Raw genomic sequence first — 19,980 nt, forward strand, 5'->3', positions numbered from 1 at the left:
ATGTCATGAAGAACATAGGGGTAAGACAGGAATAAAGACACAGACCTACTAGAGAATGGACTTGAGGATATGGGGAGGGGAAAGGGTAAGCTGTGACAAAGTGAAAGAGCAGCATGGACATATATACACTACCAAACGTGAGGTAGATAGCTAGTGGGAAGCAGCCGCATAGCACAGGGAGATCAGCTCGGTACTTTGTGACCGCCTGGAGGGGTGGGATAGGGAGGGTGGGAGGGAGACGCAAAAGGGAGGGGATATGGAAACATATGTATATGTATAACTGATTAAATTTGCTATAAAGCAAAAAAAAAAAAAAAAAAAGAAACCATTAAAGACACAGAACTCATAGTTTTAAATTTCTTCCCTTTCTCTCACTCCTTCCCATCCACATTCACACATCCTTAACCACCGTCCCCAAAACTTGGACCAAAAAAAAAAAAAAAAAAAGACATAAGGATCAGATAAGTTGTAATAAAACTCCAAGAGATGTATTATTCCTATTTTATTACAATTCACTTCAGCAAACAGTGAAAAAAGGAAAGCTATCCAACTTGTCTTACGAGACTTGTATAATATTGATAACAAAACTGGGCAAGGACATTACAGGAAAAAATAGTCTCAGTTTTGAATACAGATGCAAGAATACTATATAAAATTGCTTCAAATTTAATTCAGCATTTAATCAACTAATACATTGCAATCAAGATGGGTTTATTCCAGAAATACAGGAAAAATTTCAACAGCAGAAAGTCAATCAATGTCACTACATAAACCCAATTAAAGGAGAAAAATTATTTCAATGGGGACAGACAATTTATCTGATAAAATTCAATACTCACTCATATAGAAACTCTATGCAAGGAAATAAAAGTAGAAATAGAAAAATTCTTAGCAGCAGTAATAGAAGGAAAGGGACTTCCCTGGTGGTCCAGAGGTTAAGACTTCGCCTTCCAATGCAAGGGGTGCAGGTTCAATCCCTAGTCGAGGAGCTAAGACCCCACATGCCTCGCAGCCAAAAAACCAAAACATAAAACAGAAGCAGTATTGTGACAAATTCAATAAAGACTTTTAAAAAATGGTCCACATCAGAAATAGAAGGAAAGAAGGAAACTTTCTGACCCTGACACATCTACCACACTCCTACCCAGCAAACATGAATGGTAGAGCATTCGAATGTCCTTAAAGTCAGGAACAAGCAAAAGTGCCTGCTGCCACTGCTATTATTCAACACTGTACCAGAGATTTTAGCAAAATGCAGTAAGACAAGAAAACTAAACAACTGACAAGAACTGGAAAAGAAGAGGTAAAAACTATTATTTGTTCAAGAGACTCTGTGTTAAAAACGATCACTAATATGAGTGCAAGAACTGCTTGTGTAAGTTCAACATTCAAAAATCACTAATGTCTTATATACCAACAGCAACCAGTTAAAATGTAGAAGAAGAAGATCCAATTTAGAAAAGCAATAAGAAATATAAAGCACCTAAGACTAAATCCAGTAAAGTGTGCAATTCCTTTACAAATAAAACTAGAAAATAAATTATTGAAGAACCTATGAAGAGACTATGACTTGGAGATCCTAACATGGAGAGGTATACCGGATTCATGGTTGGGAATATTCAACTTCATAAAACTGCCAATTCATCTCTAATTAATCTACAAATTCTATGAAATTCTCATCGAAATCTCAAGGGATTTTGGAGGACCTTGATGAGCTGATGCCAAAACTCTAATGAAAAAGTAAAAGACCAAGAAGGGCTGAGAAAATTTTGCTAAATGAAATGCAGTCATCCTGAAGTATAGAATTGATCCCCACTAGATACAGAACCTGTTATAAAGTCTATGGAAACATTGTGGAATGAGCCCAAGGATAAATAGATCAATGTGACCTAAGAAAGGTTCAGACCCCTGCATGCATGAAAGTGGGTGTGTGAGGGGGCCGGCTGTACGAGCAGGAGGTGGCTGCACCGCTAGGTCTGTGGTGGTGGGACAACAGGCTCTCCATATACAAAAAGTTAGGCCCTCTTCACATGCCACACGTAAGTATCTAAATGTAAGAACCAAACATGTGCAACTTTTGAAAAAAATACAGGAGAGTATCTTTATGGCTCCAATGTAGGGAGGAATTTCTTGAATAAGGCACAAAAAGCAAAAGCTAGAAAAAAACCAACGAATCAATTTTATTAAAGGATAAAGCCTTATAATAACAAAAGACCCCGAAGCAAAATCAAAAGACAAGCCATGGACTGACAAAAGGTCAGAAACTAGAACTTCATGCCATACAATGTAACTTTTATGAGAAGTTCAAAAATGCATTGTACCACACTGTATATGCTGTGTGTGTGTACACGTGTGTAAGCATAGAAATCTACATATTAAAATGTACAAAAACAGAGAAAAGAGAGATCATGACTGCTGGAAGAAGGGAGGGGAATAAGATTGTGGTGATTTCCATTTTATCGGTAACACTTTATCTTTAAAACAAATCTGAAGCCAAAAAAGGCTTTTGGTGAACTCCTTGTACTTATTTCTTTTATTTATTTATTATTATTTTTTTTTGCGGTACGCGGGCCTCTCACTGTTGTGGCCTTTCCCGTTGCGGAGCGCAGGCTCCGGACGCGCAGGCTTCAGCGGCCATGGCTCACGGGCCTAGCCGCTTCGCGGCATGTGGGATCCTCCTGGACCGGGGCACGAACCTGTGTCCCCTGCATCGGCAGGCGGACTCTCAACCACTGTGCCACCAGGGAAGCCCCTATTTCTTTTATTTTTGAGATAGTTATGATGTTAAGCCCATACTTTAAATCCCTCTCCATAGATATTTAATACTGTTACTTTAAAATAACAATTTATATTTTGAAAATAATCTATTTGAATAGATTACATTTTGAATATATAGGTAATACAGTAAAAAAATGTCAACTGTTCAAAATTCTAAATGTATTGAAAGTTATACCATGAAAATACTTCTTCCCATCCCTGTTCCCAACTACTTGGTTTCTTCCCAGGAGTTTACCAGTATTACTAATTTCTTGTTTATTTTTTCTGTAATCAAGCAGTTATGTCTTCTTTCCCCCTTTCTTTTTACAGAAAAGGTAGCTTACTCTTTACTCTTTTCTGTACATCTTGGAAAGCATTTTGTATCAGAATAAAAATCTTCCTGCTCCTGTTTCCCTCTTCCGTCCTTCTGAATGGCACTGCGTGGCATTTCATTATACCGATGGACCACACTTGATTTAACCAGTGCCTCCCACTTTTAAGGTTTTTGTCATTGCAAACAATGCTGCAATAAATACCTTCAAACAAATGTCATTCCACACAGATGTAAGCATCTTAGGATAATTTCTAGAAGCCACATGATAAGTGGCTGGACCAAAGCACATATACATTTAAAATGCTGATAGGACTTCCCTGGTGGTGCAGTGGTTAAGAATCTGCACTTCCACTGCAGGGGGCGTGGGTTCCATCCCTGGTCAGGGAACTAAGATACCGCTCGCAGTTTATGTTTCCCCACTCCTCCAATACAATATGAATGTAGTTTTCATTTGCACTTTTCTTAGCATGAAATTGAGCATATACTTTAATGGCTAAAAGTATTCTTGAATTTAATTTTTTGTGAACTGGCTTATTCTTTTCTTATTGTTCTTTTCTTATTGATTCACAAGTGCTCTTAAGTAAAATTAGACCTTTGACTTTAATGTGTGTTGAAGATATTTTTTCCCAATTTGTCCTTTGTCATTTGACTTTGCATATGGTAAGTTTCTGTCATAAAAACATTAAAAATTGTTATGTATTTTATGTTTTTAGTCTTTTCCTTATGGCCTGTGGGTTTTGTGTCATATTTAGAAAAGCCTTATATTCCAAAGATTGAATTTATTTATTTATTGATTGATTGATTGATTGATTGATTTGGCTGCGCCGCACGGCATGCGGGATCTTAGTTCCCGGACCAGGGATTGAACTCATGCTCCCTGCTGTGGAAACACGGAATGCTAACCACTGGACCACCAGGGAAGTCCCTCCAAAGTTTTTTGGTTTTTTTTTGTTTTTTGCGGTATGCGGGCCTCTCACTGCCGTGGCCTCTCCCGCCGCAGAGCACAGGCTCCAGACGCGCAGGCCCAGCGGCCATGGCTCACGGGCCCAGCCGCTCCACGGCATGTGGGATCCTCCCGGACCCGGAGACGAACCCGTGTCCCCTGCATCGGCAGGCGGACCCCCACCCACTGCGCCACCAGGGAAGCCCCAAAGTTATTTTTAAACTCCATGTTTTTTTCTAGTACTTAAAAAAAAATAGATATTTGCCTATTTGGAATTTATCTTGGTATGAGCTGTGAGATAGATTCAACTTGTTCTTTTCCACATAGTTACACAGTTATCCTGCATGATTTCTTGAATAATCCATCTTTTCTCCCTTTAATTTGAAAAGATACCTTTATCACATGGTAAAATATCAACAGGTCTATTTCTGGATTTCTAATTTGATTCCATTGATGTATATATTCCTGCTCTAGTACCACTCTATCTTTGTAATTTTTCTCCTCCTCCACCTCAGATGGGATCCCTTCTGAATCTCACCAATATTCTATAGGACCCACCATGAAGCCCCAGGGACAAGGGCCTTACCTGGTCCAGGGTCATATAACTTGGGCATAACAGGAAGGCGGATGGTCACTGGAAACTTGGCCACTGAGGACTTGGACTCCAGACTCACTGGAGAGAGAAATAAGGTCAGGGTGGGTGCACTGTGTCTGGGTCACTCCCCACGCTGCCCGGGAAGCTGCCGGGATGCGGGAGTGGACTGGTGGAGCGAGACTGAGGACCGCAGAGTCTATGGCAGTGTGACTCATAACCTGCTGTGCATCCCTGGGGCAACCTGCTGATCACCTCCAAAACTCACATTTCCTCCCCGTAAGAATCTGTCGGGTAAAGTGGGCTTGGAATCAGAGGGATGGATTAAGTTTGACTTTGCCTTGTTATCTGAAATTCCTTGGGTAAATCACTTCACCTCCTTCTCTATCTACAAAACCAGGATAATACTACCTGCCCCATTTTATACCTCACAGGGTCATTTTATGATAAGAAATGTTTGAAAATCTGAAGGTGAAGAGAACTCTGCCTCTAGTTTGTGCTCTTGGGAAATCTGTCCCACACTTCATTTTTTCTGTTGGTGTCCTGGGAATGCATCCTGTGTAGCTGCTCAAAATGGGAACGGGTGCCTTTAATTCATCCAGAAAGAAACTGGGGCTGCCCTGCCGGTGGCAGGAGTTGTTCTCCCAGGAACTCTGGGGACGGGAATGGGGACTGGTATGGGAGGATGAAGACAAAGCCACTGACCTGGGGGCTTCTAGTTCCCCACATCCCTTTTTCCTGTTAGTGCCCAGGACAAGATACTGATGCATAGACTGCCTCCCATCTACTGCAGCCAAAATCTTCAGGTTTGCTTGCTACTGAGAATGAGGAAGAGAACTGGATGGTTTCTAGGGACACAGCATGAATGATCTGTCTTCATGGAGAGTCGAGCAGGCATTTTGCCTGTCCTTTCCTTCGAGTCACTCTATGTGGTCAATGGCAACGTGGGGGATAGCACTGGGTACAGTAATTGGGAAGTTAGGTGTTTAGAGATAGAAACAGGAGCCAGAGAGGCAGGCTTCCTGGAGGAGGAAGACTTTGAGGGCCTGGTGGTGTTTTTCTGGATCCCTAAGCATTTTGGACAGGTCCCTAAGCATCCAAGGACAGCCTCTCACCTACATCCACCCTGCAGCGCTGATACTCTGAGCTTGTGTATGTCACGTGCTGGAGTATGAAATTCAAAAGCTTCCGGTTACTGGTCAAAATGTTCAGCTGCTTCTGGCCTCTGCCCTGCACTACACTGTCTGGGATGTCAGCGAGGGTGTTCAGTGTACCCAGAGAAGCTGTCAGGGTGACCTAGGGTGGATGAGATAGAAAGACAAAATGCAAAGAACAGCACATACCCAGAATGGTCAGCAGGGGGCAGAGCGCATAAACACGAGAGGATGAGGATCACGGGTGCCCCTGAAACCTAGGGTCTGGCTCTGCGGTTGCTGCCCCAGCCCCAGTGAAGAATGATCAAGTCCTAGGACCTGGTGTGTTCAAGAGCCATTTCTGAAGCATTCTTAACTCTTGTCTTGCAGGATGCCATTCTTAAAGATTTCTTCCTACCCCGGCTGCTCATCTCTCTCTCTCTCTCTATTTAAATTTATTTATTTATGGCTGTGTTGGGTCTTCGTTGCTGCGCGCGCGCTTTCCCTAGTTGTGGTGAGGGGGGCTACTCCTTGTTGCAGCGCAGGCTTCTCATTTCTCATTGCAGTGGCTTCTCTTGTTGCTGAGCATGGGCTCTAGGCGTGCAGGCTTCAGTAGTTGCGGCACATATGGGCTCAGTAGTTGTGCCGCAAGGGCTTAGTTGCTCCGCGGCATGTAGGATCTTCCCAGACCAGGGATTGAACCTGTGCCCCCTGCACTGGCAGGCAGATTCTTAACCACTGCGCCACCAGGGAAACCCCATGGCTGCTCCTTCTGAATTCCGTTTGCCGTCTCCTCGTCTCCTCCTTGTCTCTCTGACTCCAAAGAGAGCTTTTCAGGGTTTGGTTCTGTGTCCTCTTCCCTTCTTAATCTACACCTTTTCACTAGAGGAGGTGGCAGCTTTAAATACTATTTATATGCTGATGGTTTAAAAATGTACATCTTCAGGGACTTCCCTGCTGGGGCAGTGGTTAAGAATACGCCTGCCAATGCAGGGGACAAGGATTCGATCCCTGGTCTGGAAGATCCCACATGCTGTGGAGCAACTAAGGCTGTGCGCCGCAACTACTGAGCCTGCGCTCTAGAACCTGTGAGCCACAACTACTGAGCCCACGCACCACAACTACTGAAGCCTGCACCCTAGAGCCCGTGCTCTGCAACAAGGGAAGCCACCGCAATGAGATGCCTGCGCACTGCAACGATGAGTAGCCCCCGCTTGCCGCAACTAGAGAAAGCCCGCGTGCAGCAATGAAGACCCAACGCAGCCAAAAATAAATAAATAAATTAAATTAAAAAAAAATTTTTTTTTAAAGTACATCTTCAGCTCCTATCTTTCTGAGATCCAGCTGCCTGGTTGGTTGCTCTGCTGGGAAGTTTCACAAGCAGCTCAAACTGATATCTTCAAAACTGAACTACATTTTTTTCTCGATAAACCTGTTTTCCACCCTGTCCCTGGCTCTCCTTGCCTTGTGAATGGCACCTCCACCCACTCAGCTGTTCCAGTCCCCAAGTGAAGTCATCTTGTCCTGCTCTTTCCCCAACACCTACAGCCAATCCATGAGTGAGTACAGCCCGGTCCACCTTCAACATGTAGCTAGAATCCGTCTGCTTCTCTCCATCCCCACTGCTACTCTCTTCCCTTGCCTTCTTGTCTTTTGCAACAGCCAGTTATCTTTAGGAAAAGTAACCTAGATTATGTCATTCCTGCTGAAAACACTTTAGTCATTCCAGAGACACTTTCTGAGATCCAAACTACAGGCACTGGGAAAAGAGCAGTGAATAAGACAGACTCCCTGCCCTCAAGAAGCTTATAGTCTAGTGAGGAAGAGTGGCAATAAGCATATCATGACACATATAAAGTAATTCAGGTATGATAAGTGCCATGAAGAAGGTAACACACACACACACACAAAAGAAGGTAACACAGGGCTTCCCTGGTGGCGCACTGGTTGAGAATCTGCCTGCCAATGCAGGGGACATGGGTTCGAGCCCTGGTCTGGGAAGATCCCACATGCTGCAGAGCAACTGGGCCCGTGAGCCACAACTACTGAGCCTGCGCATCTGGAGCCTGTGCACCGCAACAGGAGAGGCCGTGACAGTGAGAGGCCCACGCACAGCGATGAAGAGTGGCCCCTGCTCGCCGCAACCAGAGAAAGCCCTCGCACAGAAACGAAGACCCAACGCAGCCAAATAAATAAATAAATAAAGTGAATTTATTAAAAAAAAAAAAAAAAGATTTTAAAAGAAGGTAACACAGAGTAGAGAAAAAGTAACAAAGGTGTAGGGGGCAGCGGCGGTGAGGGTAGTTGTGGGGGAGGTGGCCAGAGGCGCCCTCTGGAGGACAGAGCAGCTTTGCTCAATCACCACCCATTACAGACTCGTGTGGCATGCAGAAGGGGGAAAACTAAAACTATATTTCCCAGACTCCTTTTCAGTTAGGGTTCTGGATGTGATTTACACCCCACCCCTTAGACATACTTGCATAGACCATGATTTGGAGTTATCTTAAGTGGGAAAGAAGGGCAGGCCACAGAGCACCCGCCTTGCTGGCGCTGACCTGAACAGAGGCAACACAGCCCGGCTGCGGCGGCAGCTTCCTCTCGTAGCTGAAGGCAGCAGGGCCCTTGGTGGCCCAGTCCTCTGGAAGTCCTCCCTGGAGCTCCAGCTACCCCACGGCTGGAAAATTCATGACTTCTAGAGACACCCTTCCCCCTCTCCCCACCATGGACTCACGTCTAATATTTAATCAAGATAGAGACTCTGTCAAAATCAGAAACCAGCTACCATGGGGGGAAGAGGGCACAGGCAGTGAGCCAAAGACAGGATGCCAAGTGCAAAAGGGAGCTGGGAAGGGGACTCTTGCCTCATAGATGGGAGCATCTGGTCCTTCAAACTGGAGACCTGGAGAACACAGGAAAAAGGACGAAAAACAACATTTGAGAGGATGCCAAGGACTCCCTGATGCTCTCACCTTCCTGGCCAACTCCTACACATCCCTCCAGAGTCCCTTTAAGTGTCACCTATCCAGGGAGTTTGCTGACCACTCCCTTCTCCCCAGGGTTCTATTAGATGGTGTCCCATGGTCCTTCTCAAATTCCAGCAGTTCTAAAGCCTCCAATGCCCACCCTCAGTTTTGGATGGGTGCTGTGAATTAATCCAGTCCCTTCCAGGTATCTCTGTTACTAAAGGGAAGGAAGCAATAGATGAATAACGAATCATCCTTATATGAGTTTCCTGAAATAGTCATTCATAGAGACAGAAAACAGAATGGTGGTTGCCAGGGACTGGGAGGAAAAGGGAGTTACTGTTAAATGGGTGCAGAGTTTCAGTTGGAAAGATGAAAAAGTTCTAGAGATGGTTGCTGGTGATGGTTGCAGAACAATGTGAATGTACTTAATGCCACAGAACTAGATACTTAAAAATGGTTAAAATGGTAAATTTTATGTTATGTATGTTTTACCACAATAAAAAAAAGAACTACCCAAAGTGGCAAATCATTTTTTAAATGACTATTCAAAAACACTAGCAATTCATCCCAAATGACTTTATTTTAGAATCTATCTCTGTTCTTATAATATGATCAATTCAAGCTCTAATTCAGACATATTCTTCTTATGTGGCCTTAGATAACGCTGTGAAGTTGGCAAAATAATATTTACCTCACAGGGATGTGATGCTGAACTAAAAGAGTGTGTAAAATTCCCTCGTAGAGGGGAGTTTTAACTGGCATAAATATCCTTTGCCATATGCACTCCCTGGAGATGGGCTCATGCTTTGCCTGCTCCCATGATGCTGGAGGCCACCAAAAAGCCAATTATGTCCCAAGATTCCTCAATGCACATAGATGTCTGTCCTCTTCTCTGTTATCTCGGATACCCAGGGAGGTCACAGCTACTCAGGGCGATTCCCAGTGGTGGAAAGGGTGAGACTAATGAAATGGTTTCATTTCATTATGTGAAACCATGTCCAGCCTCAGTGTGCTGGGTACACAGCAGGTACCCAATGAATGACTGTTCCCTTCTGCTTCCTCCTTTTGCTTAAGAAGGAATAAGAAAGTTGCTCAGGTCTTTTCTGAACGGAGATGTACCTACCTGGGATGGGAACCGTGTGCAGGGGCATCACTTCCACCCCGTGGACAGGGTACCCAAAGGGCAGGTTGGGCTGAGCCAGCAGGGGCGGTGGGCGAGGCAGCCCTTCTCTGCAGAGAAACAAAACCATTGGCAGCTGCTTTGACGCCTGTCCCTAGTTAGTTCTTAAAGTGATGTTTGTACCCAGAGCTTTGTGCTGCCAATGGTGAGAAACTGAAAGTAGACTGGCCCCATCTGCCCTCCATTTTCTCTCCTCCTTTATTCCTGCCCCTCCCTCCAGCCGCTAATTCCACAAAGGAATTGAAGCAGATTACAACAAAGCACATTCAAAATCAAAACCACAACCAACAAAAAAGAAGAAACAAAATAATCAGACCGTATCGGCCAACCCAGCAGCAGCTGCTAAACACCAAAGACACATCTGAACTTCCTGGTAGCCAAGGTACAAAGTAATTGATAACCAATACACTGGACAAAGGGCAAAGCAGACCAACTCCTGAACAGTGGTAAAACTTATCTTGTCCCTGAACAAATAAAATATATAAAACTTTATCTAGGGGCTTCCCTGGTGGTGCAGTGGTTGAGAGTCCGCCTGCCGATACAGTGGACACGGGTTCGTGCCCCGGTCCGGGAAGATCCCACATGCTGCGGAGCGGCTGGGCCCGTGAGCCATGGCCGCTGAGCCTGCGCGTCCGGAGCCTGTGCTCCGCAACGGGAGAGGCCACAACAGTGAGAGGCCCGCGAACCACAAAAAAAAAAAAAAAAACTTTATCTAGGAGTGGATGTTGTCTCAATATTTTTACAGCAAACACATGACCATTTCCAGATGGCTTTGTTGTTGTAACAACCTTCAGTCAAAGGCATAACACAATCCAGTGATATTGACTGTTTGAGGGACTAAGGTAATACGGTTGATAGGTAGGCTTCAGGGATCCGTTTAACCATGGAAATCATTTAGATTACCTGGAAGAAAGATTAGACTACTGAAGTATTTACGGGAACATGAAAAGGACAAAATTTTAAAATGGAAAAAGGTACAGAAATAGGCAATTAACAGAAGAGGAAATACAAATGGCTAATAAATACATGAAACACGCTCAGCTGCAATATTAATCAGGGAAATGCAACTTTAAAAACAATGAAAAAAACAATGATACCTTTTCCTTGAAGTTTTAAAATTGTATGATAACAAGTGTTGATTAGGTGGAGTATGTAAATAAGGTACTACACTTACCGACTCTTCATGAAAGTGTGAAGTAATATGGGTCCTCTTGAAGGTAATCTGGCCATATTTATTAAAAGCAGAAATAAGCATATCCTACGATTGAGCAATTCAGATGCTAGGTAAGGGGAGAGACTTGTGGTTGTCAACAGTAGGACATGCATAAGAAGGTTTGTTTCAGCATTGCCTGAGGTGAACATCCTTACACACATCTTAATAAATGAAAGAAAGAATGTAAGTATAATGTAATATTAGTATAAATTATGTAAATATAATAATGAAAATTTTGCAAAAATCTGAATATCTTTCAATGGGGGAATGGCTTAATAAAATTCATTGCATTCATATTCATAGCTGTATAGCAATTAAAAGGAATGTGCTGGATGTATCGAACGCTCTTAAAAATATATCATTGAGGCTCTTGGTGTTGCTTGAGTGCTCATTTGGTGCAGACCTGGTACCTCTTTTGTGAAATGGCAGCTGAGGAGACTCCGGCGCTCGGACGGACAAAAAGCCCAAGGAAGGAGTCAAGACTGAGAATGGTTATCACGTGATTTGAAGGGCGCGGGGTAGGATGCGCAGTTTCAGATGAAGAGGCACACACCACTTAGCAAGCGGACGGAAGCCTGTGTGACCAGCAGGGTTTGCCCATGAGGCAGATCCGATTCCGATTTGATGGGCAGCCAATCAATGAGAAAGACACACCCACACAGCTGGAAATGGAGGCTGGAGATACCACTGATATGTCCCAGCAGCAGACAGGAGGTATCCACTAAAAAGAGAACCTCCTACTTTGTTCCTCCAGACCAAGGAGACATTCTCAGAAGACCACAATTTGGTTCCACCACATCTTAACAACTACAGTATCGTTTTCTCTGTTCTTTCATTTTCCCCTTCCCCATTCCTGCTGTGTGTGACAAGTGTATGTGCACAAACATATTGCTTGCTTGCTTTCTGGCTGCACAGCGCTCCTACCAGAGATGGAACCCGGGCCATGGAAGTGGAAACTTGGGGTTTTAACCACTGGACTGCCAGGGAATTCTCACGTGTTGCATTTTTAAAAACGAAATAGTCAGTGGTATGTTTTGATTGGCATCAAATGGAGATGGGATGGGGGAACACTGGTTATGAGAAAATACCCCCTGCTCCATTAGCAACAGCTCACTCGGCTCTTGTCTTCATATTCAGTAAGTTATTTTGCTCTCACTGTTTAACACAAGAATACCAAGATAAAAAAATCCTTGCAGGGCTTCCCTGGTGGCACAGTGGTTAAGGATCTGCCTGCCAATGCAGGGGACACGGGTTTGAGCCCTGGTCTGGGAGGATCCCACATGCCGCGGAGTAGCTGGGCCCGTGTGCCACAACTACTGAGCCTGCGCTCTAGAGCCCGTGAGCCACAACTACTGAAGCCCGTGTGCCACAACTACTGAAGCCTGCGTGCCTAGAGCCTGTGCTCCACAGCAAGAGAGGCCATTGCAATGAAAAGTCCTCGCACAACAACGAAGAGTAGCCCCTGCTCGCCGCACTAGAGAAAGCCAGCACACAGCAACGGAAGACCCAATGCAGCCAAAAATAAATAAATTAAATAAATAAATTTATAAAAAAAATCCTTGCATACCTTGTTCTATTGGAGAATTTTAATGTTTTTCATTGATCTTTGTAAAACCAAGGACAATTTTATAACCCTCTTGCACGTAGCTGTTACAGGTAAAGCAATCTGTATTTAAGGAGGTATAAATTCCTCGAAAAGAAATGCATCCTGGATAGTTTTTCTCTTCAAGTCAAACATCTTGTTGTTTAAATAAACTTCTTGTTTAAAATGGAAAAAAAAAAAGGGACTTCCCTGGTGGCACCGTGGTTAAGACTCCGCGCTCCCAATGCAGGGGGCCTGGGTTTGATCCCTGGTCAGGGAACTAGATCCCACATGCATGCCACAACTAGAGTTCACATGCTACAACTAAGGAGCCCACCTGCCGCAACTAAGACCCAGTGCAACCCAATAAATAAATAAATAAATATTTTAAAAATATAATAAAACAAAAAAAATCATTGAATGAAAGCAAATTTCAGAGTCATTTGTTCTTATGGTACCAATTACATTAAAAAATATACACACAAGGTACTTCCCTGGTGGCGCAGCGGTTAAGAATCCGCCTGCCAATGCAGGGGACGTGGGTTCGAGCCCTGGTCTGGGAAGATCCCACATGGCTCAGAACAACTAAGCCCATGCGCCACAACTACTGAGCCTGCGCTGTAGAGCCCGCATGCCACAACTACTGAGCCTGTGTGCTGCAACTACTGAAGCTCGTGAGCCTAGAGCCCGTGCTCTGCTACAAGAAAAGCCATGGCAGTGAGACGCCCGCGCACCGCAGCGAAGAGTAGCCCCCGCTCGCCGCAACCAGAGAAAGCCCGCGTGCAGCAACAAAGACCCAACGCAGCCAAAAAGTAACTAAATAAATTTATATATAAAAATATATATATACACATAAACGCCAGTAGTATATGTTTATATGGATATATATATAAACACATAAATATGTGTGTGATTATGTGTGTTCATCTGTGTGTAACAGTATAAAAATTAGTGTGAATAACATCCCTTTTACTACCCAGGCCCCCCATCACCCCCAGAAGAATCTCTACTTGCTGTTACCAAGAAGTTGCAGAGTGCCCTATTCCCCCAGGTGTGCTGGGACAGAAAAACTTTTGGGAGCCACTGATCTGGGCCAATCAAGTTTGTACTTGCTGAGCTGAGATAGGCAGGTTTCTAGCCTGAAGATGCCAAATGAAACAGGGGAAGAGAGTGTGTGAAAGAGAATGTGGAAACAATCCTGTTGACTGATGTGTTTTTGCTAAGAACAGCGCTAGGAGGATCTGGGCAGGGACATTGTTAGGCTCCAAGAGTGTCGGTGTCCAGCCTCCTGGCCTGAGAGCTGTCTGGTCCCGCTCAGCTGATATCTACTGGGATGCGGTACCCAAGCTCTGATAGCTTGGCTTACACCTGTATTGCCAGATAAAAACCCAGGTCTGAGTCCTACCCATCCCACAAGTTCCAGACCTGGCCCATACCAGCAAGAAGCCACTGGACTGTCAGCGGTGTGCAAAAGAACAGAGTGAGCCAGCAGATGGGAGTTTGTGCATCTAAGTGTAGTTTACCCAGAGTGTAATTACAACTGGGGGGGGGGGGGCGTCCCTCAGACCGCAGGGGAAAATGTGAAGATCTTGAGCCCTTTAAGGACTGAGGTAAGGAGAAAGACACCATTAGCCCCAAGCAGGATCTTCCTTCCTGAGCATGGGGGACTGACTAGCAGAAAAATTTCCCAGAGCCGGGCCTCTTGGATACCCCTAAATTGGTAGCCAGCGTATCAGCCATTGAAAGCAGGTGCCTCAATGACTTGGCCCAGCCCACTGTCCCCTGGAAAGCTTGGACACTGTGTGTAAAAGGGGCTTGCTTACTCACTTGCCTGCCACCAAGGGACACACAGCCATTGATATTCATGTATAATAGTGGTGTGTGAGATCTGGTTGTACTGACACAGGAGAGTCAATTGTTGAATTTTCAGGAACTTTGAAAGCCAGCTTTTAAACACAGCCAGTAATAAAAATTAAATTATATACATTTAAAATTAAATACAATGGGAACACAGGTAATAAATACTCAAAATTCTCCACTTCCAAATTATTTTACTACATTTTCCTATTATTCTGCTCTTGAGCTTATTTTCATCTATTGTATCTGTATGGTGGAGATATTTTATAACTGGAATTCAGTGATATCTTGTCTGTAGCTTGAAATCAGCCAGTGTGATTATTAAACCACAGAAATTGGCAAACACTACAAGCCACTATCTAAAGCCCATTGTTAAACATTTACACCACTGTTCATACTTCTCCCCCCAACATACATAAACACACCTCTACACACGCACGCAACCACACAAATGTCCACCCCTCTTCTAAAAACACAAACTAATACACTGTACAAACTTTCTGCACCTTGACGCAGAAAGGTGCAGATTTACTTCACCTTCTAAAGGTGCAGCGGGATCTACTTCATTCCTTTTTAATGCCTGAAGCTTCATCCTCCAAACTGCTTCTCTTCCCTCAGGAAGTGAATCACACCCAGAGCTCTGTCCAGAGTCACACATCACCCTATGCCTCTTATTCATTCATTTCTTGACTTGCCCGGCACAGTGCTAAACTGAGGACAAAGAGATCAATAAAGTCCCTTTCCTGGAAGGGTGAGAACCCAGAGCCAGACTCCAAAAGCTAGAATACAAAGTCATCTGTTCAGTAACAGAGGTCAGGCCAGCTCTGAATGTCACCTTTTTCTTGAATGTTCCTTTTTCAATTCTCAGAGCTAGATGCTGCTCTCCCTCTTAAAACCTACCACATCCCTCCCTCTGACTGCTATTATAACATTGAGCTTGGCATTGAACTCTTGAGTTCCATGCAATTTGCTGAAAACACTCCCTGGGCCACAGACTGCCCATGTGCTCTGTGATGATGGTGGCGCAGGGAGGCTGTGATGGGGAGAGTGGCCACTTGACCCCGGGGGGGAGGTCTCTATTATACTGTAATTTTATATACTGTAATATTATACTGTAAACTCATTGAGAGATGTTGTCTAGATCAGATTGATCTTTGTACCTTGTACCTTTGTACCTCAGTGCCTTGCTCAGTGCCATGAGTCTCCCTGCCCAGCTACTTCCTTAATGGCCTGAGACCCAATTCATGTCAATTATCATTACTGGACTCTGTTTTTGTTCATACCCGGATTGCCAGGTATAATCCCAAGAGAGTTGGGCATTTCCAACAGGTGAAGGAGGGGGCAAGTGCGAACATGGCCCGTCTTCGGACTTCCCAGTTTGGAATCTGTTCCTTCTTGTAATTCCTTCTGCCCAGCTCCCTCCAGACCAGTCCCCACTCCCAGCTAGTACCTCCTCTTATCCCTCCCTGCCTCCCAGCCCACTTGCTCCAATCTCTCCAAAGCTCCCTCCCTGCTCTCCCTTCCCCCACCGTGCACCTCCTGCCAGGTGCACACCTGAGGCACTCCCTGCTGGGGACGGCCGTGACTTCTCTCCCTCTGCAGCCCGGTGCCACCCAGGATACAGACAGAGCCATGTTCCCTCATAAACGTGCTCCCGTGTTTCCCCTCCCACCATCCACTTATTCTACAGACGCCTGTTAGCCCTGCTCTGTGCCAAGCACCTCAAGTCCCCGAGCACAGGGACCTCACAGACAGTGGCAAAGGGAGACCAGGAGGCAAATGGTGGGAACCATCCTGGCAGGAAGCAGGCAGACGGTGTTACAGGGGCACATGGCCGGGGCAAAGGTTCTGCTTGGTATAAGAGCTTATCATATCATCTGTCTATCTATATATTTTTCTTACCTCCTCTACTATCCTATAAATTCACTGAGGCTATAAAGGCCTTCCTTGGATCAACTTACTAAACGCCAACCCGAGGGACTATTATCATCCCCACAGCAAAGAGGAGGTTAAGCTGCTTGCCCAGGGTCACCTAGCTGAGACGTGGAGGAGGCAGCCAGTCTGTTCCCTGGCAGCACTGTTAGCCACTGAGCCCCACGCTCCTTGCACAGCCACAGGGGGCCAGGGCTCACACCCCCGCCAGGATCACCGGCACACTGCACTGGCTTCCTGATCTCCAACGCTCCCACCTGCTGCTGTTCCCTCTTCTGGGGAGTCTTGCATTTGTATGGAGTCTGGGGTAGTGACTGATTCCCACAACCAAAGCTGGAGGGGCCTGACTGCCCCTTTCCCTTCTTTAATTCAAGACTTAGGCTCAGTCAACTGAGCAGTAAGGCAGTGGCCTAGGGACCGTTCATCAAAGAGGCACAGACAACGTCCGTCGCGGCAGCAGAAGGAAAGTTTACCTTCCCCCCAACAGCTCCTCAACAGGTCTCCCTGCCTTCCCTTGCCTTCCCCCCAGGTTATCCTCCATAGAAAAGCCAGAGTGATATTTTATATATGAAAGTATCTCATAGAATAATTTGCCTCTTTTTAAAACTGTTCAATTCTTTGCGTCACCCAGAAAGCAAAATGCACACTCCTCCTGCTGGCTTACCAGGGCCGTCACCACTGGCCCCTCTGGACTCATACTGCCAGCCTCCAGCTGACGCACTAGGCGGCAACGGCTATGGCCTGCTTTCGTGTCATGCAGCCATCAAGAAAGGCCCACTCTGGCTTTGGGCCCTGTGTTAACTCTTCCTTCTAGGATGCTCTTCTGGGATGGAGGATTGTGGGAGACTCCTGCTTGATATACAAATCAGAGTTCAAGGTCACCTTCTTTCATTGTACCATTAAATTTTATGCCATCAACCACAATTTTTTTTTTTTTTTTTTTTTTGCGGTACGCGGGCCTCTCACTGTTGCGGCTTCTCCCGTTGCGGAGCACAGGCTCCGGACACGCAGGCTCAGCGGCCATGGCTCACGGGCCCAGCCGCTCCGCGGCATGTGGGATCTTCCCAGACCGGGGCACAAACCTGTGTCCCCTGCACCGGCAGGCGGGACTCTCAACCACTGCACCACCAGGGAAGCCCCACGATATTTTAATTTACCTCTCCATATAGCACTTATAACGATCTACTATTTAGGTGATTTATGTATTTCTTTTCTCTCTCTTTTTTTTTTTTTGGCCGCACTGCACAGCATGCGGATCTTAGTTCCCCAGTCAGGGATCGAACTTGCACCCCCTGCAGTGGAAGCGCGGAGTCTTAACCAGTGGACCACCAGGGAAGTCCCTCTTAATGTATTATGTATTGCCTGTGAAGAACTATAAGAATGATAACGTTAATAATAAACCACAACAATGACAGTAGGTAATATTTCTGCAGTGCTTCTATATGTCAGGCCCTTTATCAGTTACTAGCCTTTTGTATGTTAACACAATGTTCCTTACAATAAACCTATGAAGGAGGTATCTCTGTTCCAGTTTTTCATATGAAGACACTGAAGTACCATGAGGCTAAGGAACTTGCCATCCAGCCTGTTCCAGAGTTCAAGTCCTTAATCACAATGTTATTACTTAGTACAGCACGCTTTCCACTGAAACTCATAAATGATTGCTAGGAGGGAAAAAAATGGGAAAAGACCTGCTCAGCCATTCCGTGCTCCCCTGGTTCTTGACTTCCCAGCCTGGTCATCCTACCACCTATGGATTTGGGGGAAGTGCCAACATCCTTCCTACAAATTCCCTCTTGATATGAGCCAGACACAATCCATCCCTGCTCTTTTCAACTGACAATCCTGGCCGATACACCCAGAAGGTTTAACTCCGGGCTTTGCACATAGCAGAGGGACAGTACATTCTTAACATATAAATGAATAAGAGAGTGCAACATGGTGAGACTCTAAAGGTACGTGCTCTGATGGCCTGGGTGCGTGAAGACTGTGCCCCCAACACCGCACTGATGTTTCAAAGTTTCTTCATTCCTTTGCTCTTTCTTTATTATGCAATGCTTGAGACATGTCACGTGTGGTGGGCTTTTTGTTTTGTTTTGTTTTTGCCACGCAGCATGGCTTGCAGGCTCTTAGTTCCCCAGCCAGGGATCAAACCCAGGCCCCTGGCAATGAAAGCGCCAAGTACTAACACTAGACCTCCAGGGAATTCCCGAGTTTTAGAAATCTGTATTGAAGGACTATTTCCTCAGTTCTCCTTACTTGGTTTACTCCTAATAGTTCCTTCCAGGGACCCTGACAGAGCGGGAGTGCCTTCCTTCTCTCCCTGGACCCACACCCTCCGGAGACAGTAGGAGAGCTTCTGTCCCACCTCAGGGCCCAAGAGCCCTCAGAGTCTGCATTACCTCCTCTGAAAGTGTTCAAGTTCAGCCTGTCTCCTCACTTTCACCGCAGGGAGGTCGCTCTGGCCATAGGCATCCTCAAAGTTATAGCTTCCCTGACGTTCCGAGGCTTCACATTTGCACTGGTTTTTCGGGAAGAGCCTAGAACAAGATGAGGACTAAGATCACGGATTGGGTGGGTGGGCTGGTGGGTAAGGCGGGGCCTGAAGCCTAACCCAGTGTGTTGCTCCCCTCAGACTCTCCTTTCCCATAGCCACCATCTGGGTTGGGTTGAGACTCTAGAATGCCAGCAGTGGCTGTTCCCAAAGACACAGGGAGGGGAAGGAAGGGGAAAGGGCAAGAAGGCCCCCCTCTCAAAACCAACGTCATGGCCACCAAAGGGGAAACGTGGGGGGGAGGGATAAATTAGGAGCTTGGGATTAACATAGACACACTACTATAGATAAAATAGATAACCAACAAGGACCTACTGTATAGCACAGGGAACTCTACACAATATTCTGTATATAACTGAACCACTTTGCTGTACACCTGAAACTAACACAACATTGTAAATCAACTAGACTCCAATAAAATAATAAAAAATAAATTTTAGGGCTTCCCTGGTGGTGCAGTGGTTGAGAGTCCGCCTGCCGATGCAGGGGACACGGGTTCGTGCCCTGGTCTGGGAAGATCCCACATGCAGCGGAGTGGCTGGGCCCGTGAGCCATGGCCGCTGAGCCTGCGCGTCCGGAGCCTGTGCTCCGCAACGGGAGAGGCCACAGCAGTGAGAGGCCCGCGTACCGCAAAAATAAATAAATAAATAAATAAATAAATAAATAAATTTTATAATCCAAAAAAAAAAAGGCCGCCTCTCTTGAGTCATCTCTGGCACCAAACTTCTGCCACACTGCGTGGCTTGTGTGATCTTAGTTCCCCGACCAGGAATCTAGCCCAGGCCCGGCAGTGAAAGCTCAGAGTCCTAACCACTGGACAGCCAGGGAATTCCCCAAGCTTCTTTAAACTTGAGAGTCGCAGGAATGTCAGTGGCATCTCAGCAACCCCGACCAGAAGAGGAGGCCAGAGGGACAGAAAGGCAACATCTTTCCTGTA

At 45.6% G+C, this 19,980-nt stretch overlaps 1 protein-coding gene across 2 annotated transcripts in view; it reads right to left on the reverse strand.

The window, feature by feature from the left end:
* B4GALNT2 (beta-1,4-N-acetyl-galactosaminyltransferase 2 (SID blood group)) overlaps positions 1–19,980 on the reverse strand; it is a 63,239-nt gene that overhangs the window by 23,842 nt on the left and 19,417 nt on the right. For both annotated transcript variants that reach the window (XM_082603611.1, XM_082603612.1), the window contains exons 3-7: positions 18,892–19,029; positions 9,849–9,955; positions 8,621–8,658; positions 5,742–5,922; positions 4,621–4,707 (exon numbers count right to left, since the gene is read on the reverse strand). In XM_082603611.1, the coding sequence (XP_082459737.1) occupies positions 4,621–4,707; positions 5,742–5,922; positions 8,621–8,658; positions 9,849–9,955; positions 18,892–19,029 (551 nt within the window). The remainder of the gene's footprint in view (positions 1–4,620; positions 4,708–5,741; positions 5,923–8,620; positions 8,659–9,848; positions 9,956–18,891; positions 19,030–19,980) is intronic.

Source organism: Mesoplodon mirus (genome assembly GCF_964341445.2).
Source record: "Mesoplodon mirus genome assembly, chromosome: 18".
NCBI lineage: Eukaryota > Metazoa > Chordata > Mammalia > Artiodactyla > Ziphiidae > Mesoplodon > Mesoplodon mirus.